At 50.3% G+C, this 24,874-nt stretch overlaps 1 protein-coding gene across 3 annotated transcripts in view; it reads left to right on the top strand.

Moving 5' to 3' along the window:
- HRH2 (histamine receptor H2) overlaps positions 1-24,874 on the top strand; it is a 56,357-nt gene that overhangs the window by 19,733 nt on the left and 11,750 nt on the right. The window contains exons 2-3 of one of the 3 annotated variants that reach the window (XM_034656724.1): positions 1,985-3,559; positions 5,273-5,444. In XM_034656724.1, the coding sequence (XP_034512615.1) occupies positions 2,484-3,559; positions 5,273-5,300 (1,104 nt within the window). In that variant the 5' untranslated portion in view covers positions 1,985-2,483 and the 3' untranslated portion in view covers positions 5,301-5,444. Of the gene's footprint in view, positions 1-71; positions 195-1,984; positions 3,560-5,272; positions 5,445-24,874 lie in introns of those variants that run through there. The other 2 variants (XM_034656723.1, XM_034656722.1) reach the window with 2 other exon arrangements.

Genomic DNA, 24,874 nt, shown 5'->3' with positions numbered 1-24,874 from the left:
ACCACGTACAGGGTGGGCGAAGTTTCATTTGAAAGTTCCTGCCTTCACGAAAGGTCACCGGAAACTCTGGGACCTGGGCTGTAAAATAGAAACACGACAGAAGTGAGTCTTCCTTGAAACTCCATGAAAAAAGCGACCGCCGCTGCTCTGTTCATCGTTGTGCCCCCAGCACCTAGACCAGCATTTGCCACGTTGTAAGTTCTGACAGAAACACTTGCCGAAAAGAACAGAGGGAAGGAAGAGAAGGAAAGAAGAGGGAGGGGAGGATGAATTTCGAATTATGTGAGAGGATGCTTCGTTCAAATTTGAAAACTCCAAACATTAACTAAAACATTGGTCCGGGGCCAAAATACCTACACCTGGCTGTTAAGAAACTCAGAAAAAATTGTTATCAGAAATAGGGATTCTCAGAAAAGATAGCCTTGCTGCTGTCTCCTCCCCGGTTAATTAAATGTACCAGTGAGAGGCCTGCTGCTTGTGCTATTTATGTCATGAAAAGATCTTCTAAAAATAATACCCAGCGGCCCAGCTCGCAAAGCCCGGTGGCTGAACCAGCTGGAGCGGCAGAAGGTGACCAGGAGCCGTGACCCCGGCACAGACACAGTGGTTACGATTAAATGATGCTTCTCATATTCAGGTTGCAAAACCGCTCTGGGCCAGAGCTTAGGAAAGGCTTAATTTATGTCACTTGGCGATTAGTTTGCTTCTGAGAGGGATTCCACTATCACCCTGATGTCTGCAGGCTCCCAGATCCGAGGAGTGCCTGCTAGCTGCTCTCCGGAAAACCAGGATCGGCTTGTGTGAAAGGGAATCGGCAGGGCCTTTGCTTGTTTTTCTTCGACTGGAATCATAGTGTATCACCAGGAGGAGGGGATCTCTGGGATTTAACCAAGAAGTATTGTGTTTGCAGCCTTTCTGTTGAAGTGAGGTTTGCCCTGGGACAGGTGGAAGGAAGGTAGGAAGGATAGGAGGGAGGGAGGAGCTGGAAACCACCAAAATACTCGTGATAAAGGCATAATAGGATCAACTGTGGCCAGCCACCCTGTGAGCTGCCAGGCAGCCATTGGAGAGATGGAGTGAATTCGGTGCTGGCTGAGCCGACCACATGTGCTGCTAAGTAAGAAAAGGAAGACTGAGAGCGATGTTTGGGGCAGGTGTGGGCAGGGCTGCCGCTGGCAAACCATGACAGCAGACTAAATCTGGCCCTCTGCCTGGTTCTGTGCAGCCTGTGAGCTAAGAATGGCTTTTACATTTTTAAAGAGTTTGGAAATAGTTTTAAAGAGTTGGAAAAAATCAAAAGCAGGATCCCATTTTGTGACACGTGAAAACTATGTGAAATTCAAATTTCAGTGTCCATAGTACAGTCTCATGGGAGCCACAGACACACTCATTCATTCGCATGTTGTCCTTGTAGGTGCTTTCGGGCTACAGTGACAGAGTTGAGTCATTCCAGCAGAGACCTTGGGGGATGCAAAGAAGAAAGTATTTACTACCTGGCTGTCTCCTGAGAAAGCTGGTCAGCTCCTGCTTTACAGGGTGATGACATTTTGTAAAACCAACAGTGTCAGACACTGTTCTCGACGCGTGATCAGAGCAAAGTCATTACATTTGCTTATTTATTCACTCATTTGATCATTTGTCCATCAGATGCTTAGTGCCTACCTGTGTGAACAAGTAGACACAGCCCCTATTCTTGGGGTGTTTAGAGTCTGTGTCTAGTTCTTTCTTTCTCCAGTATAAATAGTCCTGTCCCTCTAACCGTATCTCACAGGGTGACACAGTGGTCCAGACCCTTGTATCCTGCGTCCTTCCTCCTCCCACTGCACATCCTGGTTGCCTCAGTCCCTCCTAAAGAGAGGTATCCGATTAGCCCTATGCCTCCTGGTGTCTCCCAGGGAGGTCAGGGCCAGAAGGATTCCTCTCGAATCGGTCATGCTCTTGGTCTGATTTCAAAGTGTCCAACACTTGACGCTTGCATTTTCAGCTCCTGTTCACCAGCGGCCCTAGGAGGCAGATGCAGCAGCCCTTGACCCCCGTCACATGGGTGGGAGCATCTGCCGGCTATGGAGAAGGATGCGGCCACATGTCCACATGATCCCTCCCGCATAAAACCAAAGCCCCGTCCAGACACCTGCTCCAGGGCCTCAGTCTCTATGCAGAACCCGGAGAGTAGAGACCTGCTCCAATCCCTAGAGGAAGCTGGCTTTGCACGGGGTGAATCGAGGACTGGAATTTGAACCAGGAACTTTCTCCTTTTGCTCTTCTTCATTCCTACTCTTGCCCAGTACCTCCCAGGAGACTGCTTTATTTATTTCTAGAAAAACAGTACTGGGGCAGTCATTGTCACCTCCCCACGTTTGGACATTTTCTCTCGGCTCCGTTGGGAGCTTAGAGCCCAGGGGTTGACTTAATTGACACCCTGAGGAGCTGGGCGAGAAGCGGCCAGGGGCCGCGGGCCGAGGACGGAGCCGTAGGGTCCCAGGATGGTACCAAACAGCACAGCCTCTTCCTTGTGTCTGGACTCGCCCCCGTGCAAGATCACCGTGAGCGTGGTCCTCACCGTCCTCATCCTCATCACCATCGCCGGCAACGTGGTGGTCTGCCTGGCCGTGGGCCTGACCCGGCGGCTCCGCAGTCTCACCAACTGCTTCATTGTGTCTCTGGCTGTCACCGATCTGCTCCTCGGCCTCCTGGTGCTGCCCTTCTCGGCCTTCTACCAGCTCTCCTGCAGGTGGGGCTTTGGCAAGGTCTTCTGCAACATCTATACCAGCTTGGATGTGATGCTGTGCACGGCCTCCATCCTCAACCTCTTCATGATCAGCCTCGACCGCTACTGCGCTGTCACGGACCCCCTGCGCTACCCCGTGCTGGTCACCCCTGTCCGGGTCGCTGTCTCCCTTGTCTTAATTTGGGTCATCTCCATCACCCTGTCCTTCCTGTCTATCCATCTGGGGTGGAACAGCAGGAGTGAGAGCAGCAGTTCCAATCACACCATCCCCAAGTGCAAAGTGCAGGTCAACTTGGTGTACGGCTTGGTGGACGGGCTGGTCACCTTCTACCTGCCGCTGCTGGTCATGTGTGTCACCTACTACCGCATCTTCAAGATTGCCCGGGAGCAGGCCAAGAGGATCCATCACGTCGGCTCCTGGAAGGCAGCTACCATTGGGGAGCACAAAGCCACAGTGACACTGGCTGCCGTGATGGGGGCCTTCATCATCTGCTGGTTCCCCTACTTTACCGTGTTTGTTTACCGGGGACTGATAGGGGACGATGCCATCAACGAGGCCATCGAAGCCGTTGTTCTGTGGCTGGGCTATGCCAACTCGGCCCTGAACCCTATCCTGTATGCCACGCTGAACAGGGACTTCCGCACGGCCTACCAGCAGCTCTTCCGCTGCAGGCCTGCCAGCCACGGGGCCCAGGAGACCACACAGAGGTCTGGCGGCTCTCAGCTGGCCAGGAATCAAAGCCGAGAAGCCATGCAGCAGGAAGAGAAGCCCCTGAAGCTCCAGGTGTGGAGTGGGACAGAGGTCACAGCCCCGCGGGGAGCAGCAGACAGGTAACTGCCCAGAATGTGTGTGTGTGTGTGTGTGTGTGTGTGTGTGTGCGTGCGCGCATGCGACAAGCGCCTAGGGAGGGGGTCCCAGTCATGACGACCACGAAGGTTGCAGCTGTTCCCCAGGTGCTGGTCAAACATTCTGTGCTGGGAAGTCTTCCTGAGCACTTTGCAAACCTCGTGTTGTTCCATCCTCCCAACGGCCTCCCGAGATAGAAGCTTTGACTTCCACTTTTAAAGGACCACATTAATTCTCCGAGAACGTGACTGGGGCCACACAGCTGGGACCTGGACAGAGATCCCTGCCTCCAGACCTTGTGGGCCCTTTATTCTGGCTGCATTGTCCTCATAGTCGGGAGTCCTAAGTTCCAGGCCCCACTCTGTCACTTGGTTAGTCATCTGAGGCATTCTCCCTAGCTCTCCAGGATAGCCCTCAAATAGCCAGGCACTGATGCCACCGCCTGGAGGGCACCCGCAAACCCAGCTCGGTCCAGGTCCACGTTTGTTGAGCACTTATGATGCACCCATTCTTATGCTAAGGGTGCTCTGGTCAGAGGAGAAAGAGAGCTGGCCAAATTGGGAAGGCAGAGCCTTGCAGGTCAGCCTCAGGGCTTGAACCTCCTACCGTTGGTCTTAGGGGAAGACAGAAGGATTAGAAGCAAGGGTGGGGGTAAGCCAGGCAGCTTTGTGCTTTGGAAAGAGCGCCCTGGTTCCCTGTAAGACATGGACCAGAAGGATGAGACGGGGCCATCGGTGAAGGGGGGTGTGCACTGGCCCATGAGAGAGGAGAAGGGAATCGAGCAAAATCTAGGAGGCTATTAAAAGAAATAGGCTTGGAGAGCATTGACTGTTTGGGGTACAGGAGCTGAGAGAGAGAGAATGCCCCAGGATTCTGCCCCAGAGAGGTATCCAGGCTGAAAAGATAAACAGGATCGGAATGAGAGGTGGTGAATGCCCTGGCGGCAAAGCCAGTGCCGGGTATTAAGGGAGACCCCACCAGAGACCCAAGCGGCGCTGAGGACGCTCACCTCACCGCAGCAGGGGAGGACGCCGACCGGCCTGCAGGCATGCTAGCTGCAGAGAGGGCAGTGGTGGAACGCCCGGCACGTGGAAGTGCTCACCAAACGTTGCTTTCCTCACTCTTCCCACAGACCATGCCTTTGCCTCCCAGAGTGCAGGTCTGTGTGACTGACCCACCCACCCATCAGTCCGTCTGTCTGTCTGTCGGTCTGTCCGTCCATCCAGCCATTCATTTGCAAACATTTATTGACTCCCACGGCAGGCTGGGAACTATGCTGAGCCTCGGGGATGCAGAAATGGCATTTGGGGCATTTGCTCTGATGCCCAGGCATGGAAAATGCACTGCATAGCCCCGCTCTTGGCTCTGTCCCCCCTCAGTCTGTGGTGTTAGCAAGTCTCTGCCCCTGTCGGGCTTCTGTTCCCTCATCTCCTAGGGTGTGGGGTCTGTCCTAACGCAGCCTGCCCTGCTCACCTCCCGGGGTTGCCCGATGACCCTGGGAGCCAACGGAGGTGAACGGGCTCTCCAGCCCCAATGGGACACTTGTCTCCTCTCAATAACTGAGCACCACACTCAAGAAAAGCTTCGGCGGGTGCCACAGCCCCACGGCCTCTGGGTTCTGGTGCCTGTGGAGCGTTGTGGGAGCAAAACTGCCCTTGAGAGACCCCTGGGCCTCATGTCCCCTCTGGTCCTTGCAGCAGCCAGGTGTGGAGTGTCCTGCCATAGACTTGGGTCCCGGGCCCTCCACCCCTCCACTGCCAGCCTTCTGGAACAAGCCTCATTGCTCCTGCCTCCAGCCTCCTAACCTTGAGACTCTCCCTCTCAAATCCATCCTCCAAACCGCCCAGCAATGTCTCTCCGAAATGGAGATCTGGAGCCTTCCACATCCGGCCCTGATGGGTAAGGCCCCCTCTGACCGTGTCTTTCCCTATTCCCTCCCTCATCCAGGAGGCAGCCTAGAGCACAAAGCTGAGTTAGATCATGAAGCAAAGAACAAAGCACAGGGACTAGACCCTGTAGAAGGCCGTTGACATGATCCGGTCTAGTCATGCATGCCACTGCCCGCGGCTCTTACCTGTGTGAGCCCCCTGGTGAAGAGGTCACCTTCACCCCTAATCCATTCTGTATTGAACTGTATTCAATAAGTACTTAGCAACAACAGCCGACAGTCCTCGGGCACCCACCAGGTGCCTGTTGGACACGTTTGCCCTTGTTTCTATGCATAATCATTCTGTGGGCACCCTACCCCCCCCTTGTGCTGGGTGCTAAGGATGCAAAGGGAAATAAAGCAAGCCCCCCAGCCCCGGTCTCGCCACCTGTCATTGCTCATGGCCTAGTTGAAAAGTAGATGGGCAGCAGTTCAGAGCAGCACGTGCCGAGGATTGAAACCCAGTGTGCTGGGCACCCAGAGGAGGCCATGCGTGGCCCAGGGAGCCCATCCCGGGGAGCAGACCTCCGAGCTGAGCCTTCCGGGCAGGCGGGAGAGACCTTATTCAGCCAGGGTGGTACTGGACCCTTTGGACTTGTGACCTCATTTCACTTTCCCCACAGCCCTATGCTTGTCTAAGCTCCACTTCACAGATGGCAAAACTGAGGCTCAGAAAACATAAGTCGACTGCCCCAGTGACACAAGCTAGTGAGTCCGCCAAAGCCATGTTCTGAGCAACAGTAGAAATAGCAGCCCCCCGATTGGCTGTCCTCTGGGTGCTGGGCACACCGTGGACCATGAATTTCCACCTTTTCTTCCGATCTTCACGGCCACCCTGGGAGGGGGGCTAGGAGGCTGAGGCCAGCTGAGAGGCTGTGCCTGCCTGGGTCACACACAGCAGCCACAGAGCCAGGGCCTTCCGAGCACACGTTCTGTGTGGCCGTGGCCGTGCTCTGTCCTCCAGGCCCTGGAAACAGTGAGCAGAGGGGGTTGGCAGAGGAATGTGGTGAACTCATCGGAGGGCTTCACACCGCGGTGGGGGCTAGGGGGTGAAGGAGGCCACGATCAGCCGGAGGCTGATTTTCACACTGACACTGCCAGGGCATCAGGGCCTCATGTGGCCCTCCGTGAGCTGGCTCCCAGCTTCCCTGATGACCGATAGCATGTCCTTTCCCCTCGCTGTCTGGGGACAAAAGTCAGCGTTGGCCCCACGGAAGGCCCTTATCAAGGCTGAGCGGGTAGAGGCGTCGCTCTGGAGTGGGGAATTCTGAGGGCCTCACTGGGCCTGCCCTTGGGGCAGGGCGGGGCCCGGTCAGGGGCGTGATGGCGCCAGCCAAGGGGAGACTCCAGGAGAGGGTGGCCCTTGTCACCTCTGCGGCCATGTGCTCCCCGGCCCTGCCCAGTGACCTCCACTGCTCCTGCTGGTATCAGTCTGCGTTCGTTTCCTAGGGCCGCTGTAACACTTGGTGGCCGAAAACAAGGCAGATGGGTTCTCTTCTGGTTCGGGAGGTCAGGAGTCTGAGATCAAGGTGCTGGCAGGGCTGGTTGCTCTGGAGGTTTCGGAAGAGAATCCATTTCCGTGCCTTTTCCAGCTCCCGGGGGATGCCGGCTCCCCTTGGCTCATGAGCCCTCTCTCACATCTTGTCCCTCTTGCTTCCTTTGTGACAACTCCTTCTCCCATCTGCAGCCAGATCTCCTGCCAATTTCTTAGGAGGGCTCTTGTGACTATATCTGGGACCACCAGGATAATCCAGGATCATCTCCCCATCCCACCTTCCTTAACTTCATCACATCTGCTAAGTCCTTTTTTTTTTTTTCTCTTTTTTTGCCACAGAAGGTAACATGCTCAGGTTCCAGCAATGAGGATGTGGACATCTCTGGGGACCGTGCCACAAGTCCCAGCTCCTCACCTGGCATTAGAAGCCCTACCCTCCTCCTGATCTGTTTCTTGCCAACATCCCCTGGCCCACACCCACCCTCCATGCTCCTCTGTCACAGCCAAAGCAGCCCTCTCAGAGCCCAGGATCCCCAGGCACACAGCAAGCATTTGCTATATGGCCAGCCCTGCCTGGGGCATAGCAGTGAGCGGATCAGAGGCCATCCTCCCTGAGGGATGTTATTCTAGGGCAGTGGTTCTCAAAGTGTGGGCCTTCAGCCAGCTGCAGTCTTCCAGAAGCAAAGTGGCCGGCATCGGGCCACATAGCCTCAAACATGGCAAAGCGAGGATTCCAGCCCAAGCCTATCTGACCCTAGAGCTTGGGGTCTTTCTACAGCAAAACACTGTCTGGATTTAAATTTAGCCCAGACTCCGTGCTAGTCCCATGGACACCAGGTGAGGGAACTAAGATCGCTGGGAAGCAAGTGACTTATCTGAGGCCCAATGCAAGCTCAGGAGGGGCCAGGGATAGACCTGGTACTTTGGACCCCTGCCCAGGGCTCTTGGGTCGTTTCTCCATGCACTGGCTTGCTCTGGGTAATCTCCCAGGGCAGGGAGATAATATTCATAGGCACCTGGAATATCAGAGTCTCTCCTGGGCATGGCACTTCCTCATTCCTGCAGAGTGCCTGGAGGCTGCAGCCAGAGATCTGGAAAGACCCTGGGAGAAGAGGTGCAAAGGGAAGCAAGGTGCCCCCACCCCTCCAGCCCACTTTCCCCCCAGAGGTGCCGTGGCAGCTGTCCCCCGACCCCTCCTATCTGCTCTCCTTCCCTCCGCAGCCAGGGAGCAGGTTTCCACATGGAAGTGGGACTAGAAACCCCCCTCCTGGAATAAAGTACCAAGTTCTTATCCTGACCTCCCAGGCCTTGGACTCCACACCCCCTCACCTCAGCCCAGACTGTCTTACTCCTCTTGATGCATTCTCTGTGTTTCAGGTCTGCACCCCACGAGGGTACGCTCCCCAAGGGCAGGCCCACGTCTGTGTTGTTCACTGCTGTATCCCTAATAGGATAGGCACAGTAATACTGTTGAAAGAACAAATGGGTGAATATCTAGTTTTACTTCCCCAAGAGCCCAAAGAGGTAAATAAAACTGCCTCCCCTTCGGAGATCAGGAAACCAAAACTCAATGAGAGAAGTTCCAGGAACTAGCGGGAACTCAGAAATCCCTGGTTCCCTTTTCTAATTCGGACGTCACAACAGGCTTCCCTCCAGATAGTGGTGTCAGGGCGGGCCTCACAGCAGAATCCCACCGCAGGCTCTGAATCAGTCCTGGAGGGGGAAGAGGCCCCGGACAGGAACCCCGCCCCTCCCCCTGGCTGTGTTACAAGCCAGCCCAGAGCAGAGAGGGCACTTGTGCCAAGGATACAGAAAGGGAGCCTCCGAGTGGGGTGGGAGTCCACAGTGCCTGACAACCTGGCACTGCCCGTTCCGTCTCCACAGCGCGTCATGGTTTGGCCACAGGTTGGGGGCCCAGGGGCTTGCGGGGCTGACTTCACCTGCTGCTCCAAGCCCAGCCTCTGCCCATGAGGCTGCAGAGCCACAGGAGTGGAGGAGCCCCGTGAGCCATGCACACGCACTTCCTAAGAAGGAGGGTTGCTCGGGCAGGAAGCTTCCCGTAGCTTACCCTGCTGAGAGCCAAAATTTGCTTACCTGTATCATCCCGGCTCTAAAGTCGTCTAACCTTTGGGCACACTGTTTCCAGCATTTCTTAACAGCCTTTACGGTGCTTTTTGGAAGGGTGCCAGGAACAGCTTACCCCCAACGAAGGGCCCTGGCCACCCCCCTGCACACTGGAATCCCACTGGCCGCTTTGTCACCTCTACCCTCTGTGCCTGGCCATCACACCAGAAGGCTGTTGGGGTGTTCTCCTGCTTCTGGGGTAGAACTAGAGAGCCCCAGGATGAGGCCTGCCCCACCACTGCTTAGGGGTTGGTGTGGGTTTATGTCTGGGCTCTCTATTCTGGATCACTGATCTATGTGTCTAATTTTATGCCAATGCCATATTGTTTCAATTACTACAGCCTAGTAGCATAGTTTGAAATCAGGGGGTGTTTCCAGCCTTGTTTTTCTTTCTCAAGATTGCTTTGGCTAGAGAAAGTCTTTTGTGGTTCCATACAAATTTTAGGATTATTTGTTCTAGTTCAGTGAAAAAAAACCATTGGAATTCTGATACGGATTGCATTGCGTTGCACTGTAGTATGGACATTTTAACAACATTAATTCTACCGATCCATGAGCATGGAATATCTTTCCATGTATTTGTGTCTTCTTCAATTTCTTTTGTCAGTGTTTTATAGTTTTCGGTGTACAGGTCTTTTCACCATCTTGCTTAAATTTATTTCTGGGTATTTTATTCTTTTTTGATGCAGTTGTTTAAGAGATTTTTTTTTAAAGATTTTATTTATTTATTTATTTGAGAGAGAGAGAGCGTGCATGCAAGTAGGGGGAGGGGCAGAGGGAGAGGCAGAGAATACCAAGCAGAGGCCGTGCTGAGCATGGAGCCCAACTCAGGGCTGGATCTCACGACCCACGAGATCATGACCTGAGCTGAAACCAAGAGTCAGATGCTTAGCTGACTGAGCCACCCAGGCACCCATGAAGAGATTACTTTCTGAATTTTTCTTTCTGCTACTTCATAGTACTGTATAGAAATGCAGCAGATTTCTGTATATTGATTTTATATCCTGTGACTATACTGAACGCATTTATATCAGTTTTTTGGTGGAGTCTTTAGGGTTTTCTGTATATCATATCCTGTCATCTGCAAAAAGTGACAATTTTACTCTTCCTCTCCAATTTGAATGTCTTTAATTTCTTTTTCTTGCCTATCTGCTGTGGCGATAGGCACATGATGTCGAATAAAAATGGCAAGTGCGGGCATCCTTGTCTTGTTCTCGATCTTAAAGGAAGAGCTTCCAGCTTTTCACTATTGAGTATGATGTAAGCTGTGCGGTTGTCGTATATGGCCTTTAATATGTTGAGGTCTGTTCCTTGTATATCCACTTTGTTGAGAGTTTTTTTAATCATAAATGGATATTGACTTTTGTCGCATGTTTTTCCTGTATCTATTGAGATGATCATATGATTTTCAAACTTTTTTTTGTTAAAGTGGTGTATCATCATCGATTGACTTGCAGGTGTTGAGCCATGCTTGCTTCCCTGGAGTAAATCCCATTTGATCATGGTCCTTTTAATGTATTGTTGAATTGGATTTGCTAATATTATGTTGGTGATTTTTGCATCTATGTATATCAGGGACATTGGCCTGTAATTTTCTTTTTCTGTGCAGTGTCCTTGTCTTGTTTTGGATCAGGGTAATGTTGGCTTTAACATGAGTTTGGAAGTATTCCCACCTCTTCAATTTTTTGGAAGAGTTTGAGAAGGATAAGTATTAAATCTCTGAATGTTTAGTAGAATTCACCAGTGAAGCTGTGTGATTTTGGACTTTTGTTTGTTGGGAGGTTTTTTGGGCATGGAGGGTAGTTTTTTGATTACTGATTCAATCTCTTTAATAATTGGTAAAGGAATTGATCTATTCAGATTTTCTGTTTCTTCATGATTCAGTTTTGGAAGAGTGAATATTCCTAGGAATATAACCATTTCTTCCAGTTTATCCAATTTGTAGCTATGTAATCATTCTTGGCAATCTCTTATATTCCTTTGTATTTCTACGTTATTGGTTGTAACTTCTCTTCTTACATTTTTCATTTCACTTATTTGAGCCCTTTCCCTTTTTCTCTTGATTAGTCTAGCTAAAGGCTTTGTCCATTTTCTTTATCTTTTCAAAGAACCAGCTCTTATTTTCATTGATCTTTTCTATTTTTTTTTAGTCTCTATTTCATTTATTTCTGTTCTGATCTTTATTATTTCCTTCCTTCTAATAACTTTGGGCTTCATTTATTCTTCTTTTTCTAGTTTCTTTAGGTGTATATTTGGATTATTTATTTGGGATTTTTCTTGTTTCTTGAGGTAGTTGTGTATCCCTATGAATTTCCCTCTTAGAACTGCTTTTGCTGCATCTCCTAGATTTTGGACTATTGTGTTTCCATTTACATTTATCTCAAGGTATTTTTTTTTTTAATTTCCCCTTTGATTTTTTCATTGACCCATTGGCTGTTTAGTAACATGTTGTTTAATCTTCACATATTTGTGATTTTCCCAGTTTTCTTCTTTGTAATTAATTTCTAGTTTCATAACACTGTGGTCAGAAAAGATGCTTGGTATGATTTCAATCTTTTTCTTTTTTCCTTCAAATTTTTGTTTTAATTCTAGTTAGTTAACATATAGTGTAATAATCATTTCAGGAGTAGAATTTAGTGATTTGTCACTTACCTGCAACACCCTGGGCTCATACCACAAGCACCCTCCCTAATACCCATCACCCATTTAGCCCATCCCCATCCACCTTCTCTCCTTCAACCTTCAGTTTGTTCTCTCTCGTTAAGAGTGATTTCAGTCTTCTTAAATTTATTGAGACTTGTTTTGTGGCTTAACATGTAATCTAACCTGGAGAATGTTCCATATGCACTTGAAGAGGATGTATATTCTGCTGTTTGAGGATAAAATATTCCATATATATCTTTTAAGTCCATCTGGTCTAATGTGTCATTTAAGGCCAATGTTTTCTTATTGGTTTTTTGTCTGGATGATCTATCCATTGATGAAAGTGAAGTATTAACGTCCCCTACTATTATTGTGTTACTGTCAATTTCTCCCTGTAGGTCTGTCGGTATTTGCTTTATATATTTAGGCACTCCTGTGTTGGCACATAAATATTTATAAATGTTATCAACTTTTTGGGTTGACCCCTTTATCACGATGTAATACTCTTCTTTGTCTTTTATTACAGTCTTTGCTTTAAAGTCTGTTTTGTCTGGGATGCCTGGGTGGCTCAATCAGTTAAGCCTCCAACTCCTGATGTCGGCTTAGGTCATGATCTCAGGGCCTTGAGATCAAGCGCCACATCAGGCTCCATGCTGGGTGTGTGGCCTGCTTAAAATTTTTCTCTCTCCCTTTGCCCCTTAAACCCCCCCCAACTCATGCATGTGTGCTCTCTCTCTAAAATAAAAATAAAATAAAATCAATTTGTCTGATATAGCTAAACCAGCTTTCTTTCCATTCCCATGGAATATCTTTGTTCACTCCTTCTCTTGCAGTCTGTGTGTGTCCTTATATCTGAAGTGAGTCTCTTGTAGGCAATATATATAGTTGTCTTATTTTTATCCTTTCTGCCACTCTGTGTTTTTTGATTGGAAAATTTAGTCCATTTACACTTAATTATTGATAAATATGTGCTTACTGCCATTTTGTCAGATGTTTTCTAGAACATAGTTTCTCTGTTTTTTTTTTTTTCCTTGTTCTTTTCCTTTGTGGTTTGATGCATTTCTTCAGGGTTATGTTTAGATTCCTGTCTCATTATGTTTTGTGTATCTACTATACACAAAAGTTTGAATGCATTCTAAAAACTATATTCCCCATGTTTTATGATTTTTGTATTACATTAACATTCTTTTATTGTGTTTATCTCTTAACTAATCATTAATAGTCTTAATTAATTTTACTGTTTTTATCTTTTAACCTTTATACTGGCTTTATAAGTGGTTAATCTACTTTTACTGGTGAGATTTTTACTCTCATATGTTTTCTCGTTATCAGTTAGTGCCTTTTCAGCTTGAAGAAATTCCTTTAACATTTCATGTAAAGCCAGTTTAGTGGTGATGAATTCCTTTAGCTTTTGCTTTTCTGGAAAACTCTTTATCTCTCCTTCAATTCCAAATGATAACCTTGCCAAGTATCCTTGGTCAGAAGTTTTTTTTTTTTCCTTTCAGCACTTTGAATATATCATGCCACTCTTTTCTGGCCTGCAAATTTTCTGCTGAAAAATCAGCTTATGGTCTTATGGGGGTTCCCTTGTTTGCAAGAAGTTGTTTTTTTTTCTTTTAGTGCTTTTAAGATTCTCTGTTTAACTTTTGACATTTTAATTATAATGTGTCTTAGTGTTATTCTCTTTGGTTTCATCTTATTCAGAACTCTCAAGAGGCGGGGCACCTGGGTGGCTCAGTTGGTTAAGCATCTGCCTTTGGCTCAGGTCATGATTTCAGGGTCCTGGAATCGAGCCCCACATCAGGTTCTCTGCTCAGCAGGGAACCTGCTTCTCCCCCTGCCTGCCCCTCCCCCTGCTTGTACTCTGTCTCCCTCTCTCTGTGCCAAATAAATAAAATCTTTAAGAAACCAAAAAAAATTCCCTGGGCTTCCTGGACTGGGTGTTTGTTTCTGTCCCCAGGTTAGAGAAGCTTTCAGCCCTTATTTCTTCAAATAAGTTTTCTGCCCCTTTCTCTCTTTTCCTTCTGTGACCCTATAACGCAAATGTTATTCTGCTTGGTGTTCTTCCATAAGTCCCTTAAACCATCTTCACTTTTTAAAATTCTTTTTTCTTTTTGCTGCTCTGGGTGAGTTCCACTGCCCTGTCTTCCAGGTCACCATTCGTCTGCTTCATCTGGTCTGCTGTTGGGCCCCTCAAGTGTATTTTTCAGTTCCATTATTGTATTTTTCAGCTCTGTGACTTCTGTTTGGTACTTTCTTACATTTTCTGTTTCTTTGTTGAAGTTCTCACTGTGTTCATCCATCCTTCTCCTAAGTACAGTGAGAATCTTCATGACCATTACCTTGAACTTTTTAATAGGTAGATGACTATTTCTGTTTCATTAAGATCTTTTCTGAGGTCTTGTCTTGTTCTTTTATTTGGAACATATTCCTCTGTTTTCTCATTCTGCTTGCCACTCTGTGTTTGTTTCTATGTATTAGTCAAAAGAACCACCTCCCCCAGTCTTGAAAGAGTGGACTTGTGTAGGAGATGAACCTTATCGTTCAGCCTTGCCCTAGCTCTTCTTGCCCTCAAACCTTTGTGACTGTCTAAGTAGCCTGATTTATTCTTGATAGGCTGCTGTGGTTGAAGGTGTGCCAACACCTGCCAGTGTTCTAAAGGGAGTAATCACAGGCAGCACCTGCGCTGCAGACTTTCAGTCTGATTGGAAGCCAGATCCTCAGGTAGCAGCTTTTCAAGTATGCAAATATATATAGTCCCGTGGAGCTGCAATTATAAACCTTGCTGGCCTCCAGACCAGGAAATCTGGAGGTGGCCTGTGGGCAGCTGTTGGAAAAATCAGGGCTTCAGGCAAATGTATAAGCTCTTTTTTTTTTTAAAGATTTTATTTATTTATGTGACAGAGAGACAGCCAGCGAGAGAAGGAACACAGCAGGGGGAGCGGGAGAGGAAGAAGCAGGCTCCCAGCGGAGGGGCCCAATGTGGGACTAGATCCCGGAACGCCGGGATCATGCCCTGAGCCAAAGGCAGACACTTAACGACTGCGCTACCCAGGCGCCCCTAAGCTCTTTTCTAAGTGATACCAGTGAGCTGCGTGAAGGCCAAGGGAAGGCTCAAAGGTATTATTTCCTTGCCTGCATCCCCTCAGAGCGCCGCTATAGCCTCTGGATGTCTGCAGACCTGAAGCCTGTCCCGTAGGTTGAAGCTCCAGGACAAGTAGTGGGTCTATTTCAGAGACAGACTGGAGCTGGATTTCGGTCTGCTGTCTGTGCAGTGCCCTGGGCGTGGTAGCTTGCCCAGAACTCTTTCCAATTGCTATGGTCCCATAGGGCCATAAACACAGGCACTTCTGGCTACAAGGGCCAGGTGCTCACGGATGTCACCTGTGTGGACGGCCCTCCCCTACCAGCTTCAGCGAGGCTGCTGGAGAGTGTTGAGGCCAGGGCCTGCCTACGGCTCTGGGGAGACAGAGAAAGAGTGCCAGGGGCCAGGCATACCTTTAGCAAAGCGGTGTCTGTGCATACCTACCTGTGCTAGCAAGGTAGACAGAAAGTACAAAATGCTGCTCACTGGCACCTCTGTCCCCAAAGGGAGTCCCAGCTGACCTCCACCCCTCTGCTAAATGCATCTCCTCTATGTATAACCCAGTCACCTCTCAAACTGCTGCTCCCCACTGGTCCCAGGATGGGCGAGTCTGTGCACAAGCCCCCCAAAAGGAGTATCTCAGATTTCCACAGACCCCCGGGTTTCCTGGACAGACACCCCATTGATATCCAAAGCCAGATGTTCTGGGGGCCTCATCTCTTCAGTGAGGGTACCAAGGGTTGGGGTGTCCAGTGTGTAGCACAAACCCCTCTCTCCTCAGAGAGAGATTCCAGACCCACAAGATCTCTCCATATTGTGAATTATCCCACCAGGGTTGAGGTTTTTGGTGAGATCGCATCTCCACCTCTCCTACCTGTCTTGATGCGGCCCTTTTATCCCTTGTTGTGGAGGGAAATGTTCCACTACTTTTCTATTCTTTTTCAGCAGGAATTGTTCCCTGTGTAGCTAGAGACTAAGTATGTCCCTGGGAGGAGGTGATTTCAGGGTCTTCCTATGCCGCCATCTTGGACTGTCTTCAATCTTCCTTCCATGTAACAGTTTTATTGAGATATACTTCACGTACCATGCAGTTTAACCATTTCAGTGTATAATTCACTGGTTTTTAGTATAGTTACAGAGTTGTGCCACCATCACCACAACCAATCTTAGAATATTTTCATCACCCTCAAAAGAAACCCTGTAGCCTTCTGCGATCGCCTCACGATCCCTGATTCCTGCCTGCCCTCCACCAAGCAACCACTAATCTATTTTCTAACTCTACAGATTTGCTATTCTGGACATTTCATATAATATGTGGTCTTTTGTGCCCTGCTTTTTCATTTAGCATAATGTTGTCCAGGTTCTTTATTTCTGCTTTTTCTTCCTTCCTTTCTTCCATTCTATTTTGTGTTTTCTTTTCTTCCCTCTGTTTCTTCCTTCCGCTCCTCCTTCATCCATGGTCTGATTTCTCCTGCCCAAGCACTTGGGCTTTATGGAAGCTTTTGGCCATTTGTAGGCCCTGGGTGGGGAGCTCTAGGCATGAGACTATGGCATGGACTCCCCAGGGGCCCACGTCCCTGCCTCCTGCCCCGGAGACGCCCAGAACACTGTGCTTGGGCCTGCGGGGCTCACACCTCTGCTCAGCTGCCAGCCAGAGCAGACTGGCTACAGCCAAGAGTTAATCCTTTTCATCTTCTGTCTCTTCTGAGAGTTTGGGGAATGAGATTCCTTCCCACCCCCAGAGGAGAACTCAGGGGAAGGACAGCAGAGACAGAGGAGGTGGGAAGACTTACAGCCTTAAAAGTCACGGAGAATAAATAGTGCCTCCCAGGAGTCACTTGAAAGGTAGAGAACTCCTCTTCCATCTCCCTGGGGATTGCGCCTTTGAAGCCAGCGAGAGGCCCCAGCTTCTGCCCAGGCCGTCCCTCCTCCCTCCCTCTGGCTTCATGCAGACCCCGTCCCCTGCTTGTTCCCCACCTTCACCATCCACTCCTTCTGCTGCAGATCTGATGGGACATACTTTGGGGCTGCCTTCCCAGAGGCTGTGATGGGGACGGGAGGGAAACTGTGCATTTGGGGCCACTGCTAGTCGCTTTGTACTCATAAAAAGGGGGGGGGTGGTGAACACTCCAGGTGAGCAAATTAGAGAAGGGCCCTTCTCCAGGGGATCCAGCCCCAAGGCACACAGCTTGGCAAGCAGAAGGAGACCTGGGTTTCAGCCCTGATGCCCTTGTGCAAGGACAGGGAGGCCTTGCAGACTTCCCAGGCCCCCTGGGAAATTGCACGGCATCAGGCAGGAGTCAGCCAATCTTACCTGCAAAGAGCCAGATAGTAAATAGTTTGGGCTTTGCAACCCATATGTTCTTTCTTGCAACTACTCAACTTTGCCCTTAGAGTGCGAAAGCAGCCATAGACAGTACATAAATGAATGGGGGTGGCTGTGTGCTAATAAAACTTTATTACGGATGCTGAAATGTGAATTCCGTATCATTTTATCGGTCATGAAATGTTATTCTTCTGTTTATTTTTTCCTCCACCATTTCAACAGAAGTAGGTGGTAGGCTGGATTTGGCCTGCAGGCTATAGTTTGCCAATCCTTGATGTAGGGGAAAGAAATGGGTGTCAGTTTCAGCCCCAGCACTTGCTGGCTCTGTGACTTTGGGCGGGTGGCTTGCACTCTGAGCCTCATGTGCAAAATGGGGATAGAAATGTCTCTCTGTGAGGATAGCAATAAGGCTCAGCATCAATTTATACAAAGCACCTAGCAGAGAGTTGATGCTTAGTAAGTGGTAGTCTTTCTCTCTCCCTTTCTTTCTTTTTTCNGACGGCCCTCCCCTACCAGCTTCAGCGAGGCTGCTGGAGAGTGTTGAGGCCAGGGCCTGCCTACGGCTCTGGGGAGACAGAGAAAGAGTGCCAGGGGCCAGGCATACCTTTAGCAAAGCGGTGTCTGTGCATACCTACCTGTGCTAGCAAGGTAGACAGAAAGTACAAAATGCTGCTCACTGGCACCTCTGTCCCCAAAGGGAGTCCCAGCTGACCTCCACCCCTCTGCTAAATGCATCTCCTCTATGTATAACCCAGTCACCTCTCAAACTGCTGCTCCCCACTGGTCCCAGGATGGGCGAGTCTGTGCACGAGCCCCCCAAAAGGAGTATCTCAGATTTCCACAGACCCCCGGGTTTCCTGGACAGACACCCCATTGGTATCCAAAGCCAGATGTTCTGGGGGCCTCATCTCTTCAGTGAGGGTACCAAGGGTTGGGGTGTCCAGTGTGTAGCACAAACCCCTCTCTCCTCAGAGAGAGATTCCAGACCCACAAGATCTCTCCATATTGTGAATTATCCCACCAGGGTTGAGGTTTTTGGTGAGATCGCATCTCCACCTCTCCTACCTGTCTTGATGCGGCCCTTTTATCCCTTGTTGTGGAGGGAAATGTTCCACTACTTTTCTATTCTTTTTCAGCAGGAATTGTTCCCTGTGTAGCTAGAGACTAAGTATGTCCCTGGGAGGAGGTGATTTCAGGGTCTTCCTATGCCGCCATCTTGGACTGTCTTCAATCTTCCTTCCATGTAACAGTTTTATTGAGATATACTTCACGTACCATGCAGTTTAACCATTTCAGTGTATAATTCACTGGTTTTTAGTATAGTTACAGAGTTGTGCCACCATCACCACAACCAATCTTAGAATATTTTCATCACCCTCAAAAGAAACCCTGTAGCCTTCTGCGATCGCCTCACGATCCCTGATTCCTGCCTGCCCTCCACCAAGCAACCACTAATCTATTTTCTAACTGTCCAGATTTGCTATTCTGGACATTTCATATAATATGTGGTCTTTTGTGCCCTGCTTTTTCATTTAGCATAATGTTGTCCAGGTTCTTTATTTCTGCTTTTTCTTCCTTCCTTTCTTCCATTCTATTTTGTGTTTTCTTTTCTTCCCTCTGTTTCTTCCTTCCGCTCCTCCTTCATCCATGGTCTGATTTCTCCTGCCCAAGCACTTGGGCTTTATGGAAGCTTTTGGCCATTTGTAGGCCCTGGGTGGGGAGCTCTAGGCATGAGACTATGGCATGGACTCCCCAGGGGCCCACGTCCCTGCCTCCTGCCCCGGAGACGCCCAGAACACTGTGCTTGGGCCTGCAGGGCTCACACCTCTGCTCAGCTGCCAGCCAGAGCAGACTGGCTACAGCCAAGAGTTAATCCTTTTCATCTTCTGTCTCTTCTGAGAGTTTGGGGAATGAGATTCCTTCCCACCCCCAGAGGAGAACTCAGGGGAAGGACAGCAGAGACAGAGGAGGTGGGAAGACTTTTACAGCCTTAAAAGTCACGGAGAATAAATAGTGCCTCCCAGGAGTCACTTGAAAGGTAGAGAACTCCTCTTCCATCTCCCTGGGGATTGCGCCTTTGAAGCCAGCGAGAGGCCCCAGCTTCTGCCCAGGCCGTCCCTCCTCCCTCCCTCTGGCTTCATGCAGACCCCGTCCCCTGCTTGTTCCCCACCTTCACCATCCACTCCTTCTGCTGCAGATCTGATGGGACATACTTTGGGGCTGCCTTCCCAGAGGCTGTGATGGGGACGGGAGGGAAACTGTGCATTTGGGGCCACTGCTAGTCGCTTTGTACTCATAAAAAGGGGGGGGGTGGTGAACACTCCAGGTGAGCAAATTAGAGAAGGGCCCTTCTCCAGGGGATCCAGCCCCAAGGCACACAGCTTGGCAAGCAGAAGGAGACCTGGGTTTCAGCCCTGATGCCCTTGTGCAAGGACAGGGAGGCCTTGCAGACTTCCCAGGCCCCCTGGGAAATTGCACGGCATCAGGCAGGAGTCAGCCAATCTTACCTGCAAAGAGCCAGATAGTAAATAGTTTGGGCTTTGCAACCCATATGTTCTTTCTTGCAACTACTCAACTTTGCCCTTAGAGTGCGAAAGCAGCCATAGACAGTACATAAATGAATGGGGGTGGCTGTGTGCTAATAAAACTTTATTATGGATGCTGAAATGTGAATTCCGTATCATTTTATCGGTCATGAAATGTTATTCTTCTGTTTATTTTTTCCTCCACCATTTCAACAGAAGTAGGTGGTAGGCTGGATTTGGCCTGCAGGCTATAGTTTGCCAATCCTTGATGTAGGGGAAAGAAATGGGTGTCAGTTTCAGCCCCAGCACTTGCTGGCTCTGTGACTTTGGGCGGGTGGCTTGCGCTCTGAGCCTCATGTGCAAAATGGGGATAGAAATGTCTCTCTGTGAGGATAGCAATAAGGCTCAGCATCAATTTATACAAAGCACCTAGCAGAGAGTTGATGCTTAGTAAGTGGTAGTCTTTCTCTCTCCCTTTCTTTCTTTTTTCTTTCTTTCTTTCTTTCTTTCTTTCTTTCTTTCTTTCTTTCTTTCTTCCTTCCTTCCTTCCTTCCTTCCTTCCTTCCTTCCTTCCTCCCTCCCTTCCTTCCTCTCTCTCTCTCCCTTCCTCCCCCCTTCCTTCCCTCCTTTCTTCCTTCCTCCCCTCTGTACAAGAGCAGCTGGGAGTTCAAGGCAGGCTTTGTGGACTCATGTTGCAGCTGTGCCCTTGAATTGTTCAAGTCAAGCCCTGACCCCTGAGTCTCACATCTGTCCTCTGAAAATGAGGGACTTGGATCAGTCTCAAGGGACAATTTTAACCCAAATTATATATAAATGCTTAACAAGGGAGAGATTTTATGCCAAACCTCCAATGTGTTTGTGTCAAGAATCTTCTGGCAAGGGCAGCAAAGAACACGTTTTTCATACTAACAAATCATTCTGAGTGTGGAGGCAAATTCAGTAAAACGTGTCCTTGTCACGACCCAAGCTGTGAGTGCAGATGGGGGTGCAAAGCAGGTGCGCAACAGGGCTGCCGCGAGCCCCTCCCCCCGGCAGGTGAGGGGCCCGGATGCTTCACCGCCTCTGCTGCTGAGTCCCAGTTTCCTCATCTGTCAAAGAGAGCTAAGGCTTCTGGAGGCTGCCATGGCTCCTGAAGAAACAGCAGAGAACACAGGGCTCTGTGCTCTGGGGTGTTCGTTGAACCCATATAGGAGCTGTTTGCGGCATGTTGGGGGCCAGAAATAAGGTACACCTGAGACCCGCTGTGCATTGCAGCGTGTCCGTAGCCCCTGAGGCTCTCCTGGGGCTTGTGGATCACTTACTGTCTTCCCGGAGCTGGGAAGGGGGGGCAGGGGACTTTGTCCCACCTGGCGTAAGTGGTGGGTGGGGATTCGGCGCCTTGGTGGGGCTGCGGCTCTGTACCGATCATGCGGAAGGTTGCAGCGTGCAGGGAGGGCCACAGGCTTGGGCAGCACGGGCCCATGGATGAGACTCCGGCCTTCCTCATTCCAGGACTGAGCAACGTGCCACTGTCACCCAGGAACAGGCATTCGGGGCGGGGGGCGGGGTGGCTAGGCAAGGCAAGGTGGTCCCAATGCCCGAGGGTTCAGGGAACTTCCCCTTTCCACACCGACTTTGGAACACAGTATTTATAAATACTTAATTATTGTGGAAGGGGAACATTAGAATTGAAAGTGGAGGAAAAACCCCATTCCTGTTGCTGCCTTACGCAATCCCCGAAATCATGGCTCTGTTCCCCTGCATGTTCTTCACAAGCAGATGTGGCCTCAATATCATGGCAAAAAAGAGGTTCCGCACTGGAGTTCTTCAGCAGGGCCACATGTCTCCTGTTTTAGGGGCTGCTGAGCCTTACTGAGTCATTGATTCACTTACCTTTTACCAAGGTCCCACTCCCCTGCAGAGGCTTGGGTGGGAGGGAGAGGGACACTGATGGAGGCCCTAGAAGAGCAGGGACACTTGTGATGAGTGCACAGACCCTGTTGCTGTAGGGGCCGAGCTGGGAGTGCAGAGAAAGCCTCCTGGAAGGGGTGATGTCTCAGCTGACTCCTGAAGGACAGTAGGAAGTTTCTAAGCTGAGGAGCAGAGGGGCATTCTGGACGAAGGAAAAGCATGGGGAGAGGGGTACCCTCAGAGGCAATGAGGTACGGTTTAGTGCTGTGGTCTGTTGAGAGAGTTCTGAAGGCCAACCTCCCCATTTTTGCTGGCTGGTTGATCTGAGTAAGTCCTTTCCTCTCTAAAACTCTGTCCCCATCTGAAAAGTGGGGCTGGTCCTTACAGCACCTCCATGCTAGGCTGGAGAAAGAAGCAAGGCTGTTAATGCATGTGCCTGGGACAGCAGCCTGAGCCCATGCAGGTGTAAGATTCTTTGTTTCATTCTGCTCAGGGTGCCTGTGGGCCACCATTTCCTGGATGGTGGAGAAGCATATACTTTCCAGGTCAGGGAGCTTGGTCACTTCCAGCTGTAAACACAGTGACTTTGGAAGTTGAACCAACTCAATACAAGATTCTCTCCACTCCCTCCAATCTCCTTCCCTCCAGGATAAGCTAAGTTCCCAGAGGCTGTCTGACCTCCACAGCATCCTCTGGACCACAATAGACTTGTCATGCCAGTTTCTCCATCCCTGGTGTTTGTGCCATGGTTGGGCCCAGGGGACACAATTGACCTGCTCCTGGGCTCTCCTTGGCACTGCTGAGGACCGACCACATTCTCTCAGGGGCTTTTGCCTCTGCTGCAGGCCCCCAGCCTCCTTGGACTCCCCCAGCAGGCAGGCCTCAAAGCCCAGCCACATGCTAGGGCTCACTGTAGATCCAGGAGATTTGGGGGACCTCCTGCACCCCCTGTGGGAACAGAGTTATTGGGAAATAGGGTTAGGCTGAAGCCTCCTCTCTGCCTTGTCTGCAGGGCTCCTCCCTTGTCCTGGCTTCTAGCTAAGAATAGGGCACAAGCCCCCGTGCTTTCAGAACCCCACACTCATCCTCCAGTGACCAGCACCTCACCTCCAGTCTGGGGTCTGACCCCAAAGGAGGATGACGGGTGGGCCCCACTCTACCACCTAACCCTAGGCCTCCTGCCCCAGCCCCCAGGTCGTTCCTCCTCCTCTCTGGGCGGTGGGGGGACTGCTCTCATGGGCTCTTAAACACCAAACACCCTAGGACTCTCTCACTCCTGTTTCTGTTTGGGGTCTAAGAAATCATCCCTGCCCACACCCGCCGTTGCTGCCTGGGGCGGGGGGGCGGGGGGCGTGCAGCAGGAGTGAGAAGCCACAGCAAGCCCTTGACATCTCAGAATAGTATCCACTCTGCCCCACCTGAGACCCCTCACACACCCGGCACACTGGCCTGCATTTAACAACTACCTGGTGACGGTAACTAGTCACCACCACTGCCCTGGGAGCGGTTGAGCCTGGTGGAGTCACACTGCCTGGAAGCTGCTGACCTTGGGCACATTACCTATCCTCTCTATGCCTCAATTTCTTTGTCTGTAAAATGGGGGTGTTGCCAGGACCCACTTCAAAACGTTGTAAGGATTAAAAAGGAGAGAATAAATATAAAGCCCTGAGAACAGTGCCTGGCACATGGGGGGTCCGCCAGTGAACACAGAGTTTTCTGGGGGGGGGGAGGGAGTGCAGGGGGAGCCTCATGAGTGACAGAAATATTTCCCTATTGCACTTTGCTGTGGTCTCCAGATATTTTTGCTATTATAAGCAACCCTGTGATGAACATCTCCGTGCAGAGAACACTTTGTTTCTTTCAGATTATTTCCCTAGAAACTGAATTTCTGGGAACAGAATTACTGGTAGAAGGGGAGGGATATTTTAAGCCTTTCATCACTCTTTGCCTAGTTGTTTTCTAGACAAGCTGCCGGGCTTCCCTGCCACCAGCTACACTGGAAGGTATCACTTCCTCAAAGCCAAGCTGGGGGAGCAATTCGGAAGGGTTGTAAGGGGCGCCGCTGGCTAGGGCAGGGCACAGATGCAAGGAGAAGGGGCCACCTGCATTTTAGGATGGGGGCAGAGGGGATGGGGAAGAGCGAGAGTCTTTAAAAGGACTAAGAAGGAGCCATCAGAGAGGGGAGAGCCTGTCACACGGCCAGGGCCTGAGCTGTCCAGAGCAAATGAGTCTCAACCTGAAGAGACCAGCATTGTGAGACAGGGAGCTGAGCCCAGGATGCAGCACTGACAGTGCCTGACCGTGGGCATTGCCTGAGTCTCAGTTTCCCCATCTGTAAGGTGGGCATGACACTTAGCCTACCTCATGGAAGTGGGATGGCATGGGTGATCAGAAATGACTTTGAGGATTGACTCAGGTGCCATGGGTTCTTTTCCCATGAGCACTCACTGGTGTAAGTGAGCAGGGCCTAGGGGTTTTCTTCAGGTGTCCCAAACGTTCTATAGTTTCAGGGAGAGGACTGGGCGAGGCAGCAGCCTCCTGGGGATTACTGGACGGTTTGAGCAGCAGGGCAGGGGGAGCACAAGGTTAGGACTGGGGCGACCTGAGTGTGATCCAAACTGCGTGGGTGACGCCTGGCCTCCCCGAGAGCCGCTTTGTGTGTTGGAAGGGATCAGGGTGGGCAGGGCATCTCCAGCTTTGCCGCTGGGCCACACGGGGCTCTCTCAAAGCTCCACCGCTTACCTGCTGTGAGTCACTGGGCAAGTGGCTCAAGTTCTCTGGGCCCAGACTTCGTCTGTTTAGTGCTAAGAAGATAACAGCTGTACCGCATGTGTCACATGGGTGCTGGGAGAGCTCAGTATGGGGTGCCCAATGCATGAGCACCGTCATCACTCTTTCATTTGGCAATCCTGGTGCAGCCGCAGGAGACGGAGGACGTGGAGGTGAGGGAGGAGTTGAGTGGAAGCAGGCCTCCCCGTGCCTTCACTTCTTCAAGCAACAAGCCCAGCGTGCTGTAACATCCCCAGCTCCCCTCACCGCTGTGCGACCTCAGGCAGGTTTCTAACCTCTCCATGCCTCAGTGTTCCCCTCCATCAAATGGGGAGAATCGTATTCTTTGTGTGTCAATGCACTGAGCTCAGACTCACAAAAGGCTTAGACCCAGAGTGCAGGAGGCACTCCGTGGACAGTGGCTATCATGCGGTTGCTCTCAGGGCTTAGAGCCCAGGCTTTGCAACAAGGAGACAACGGCAAGAACCCCGTTCCTCTACCCACCAACGCTGTGA

The sequence above is a fragment of the Ailuropoda melanoleuca genome, chromosome 3, assembly GCF_002007445.2.
Source record: "Ailuropoda melanoleuca isolate Jingjing chromosome 3, ASM200744v2, whole genome shotgun sequence".
NCBI lineage: Eukaryota > Metazoa > Chordata > Mammalia > Carnivora > Ursidae > Ailuropoda > Ailuropoda melanoleuca.
The sequence above is the reverse complement of the archived record's forward strand: the minus strand, read 5'-3'. Positions and strand labels throughout refer to the sequence as shown.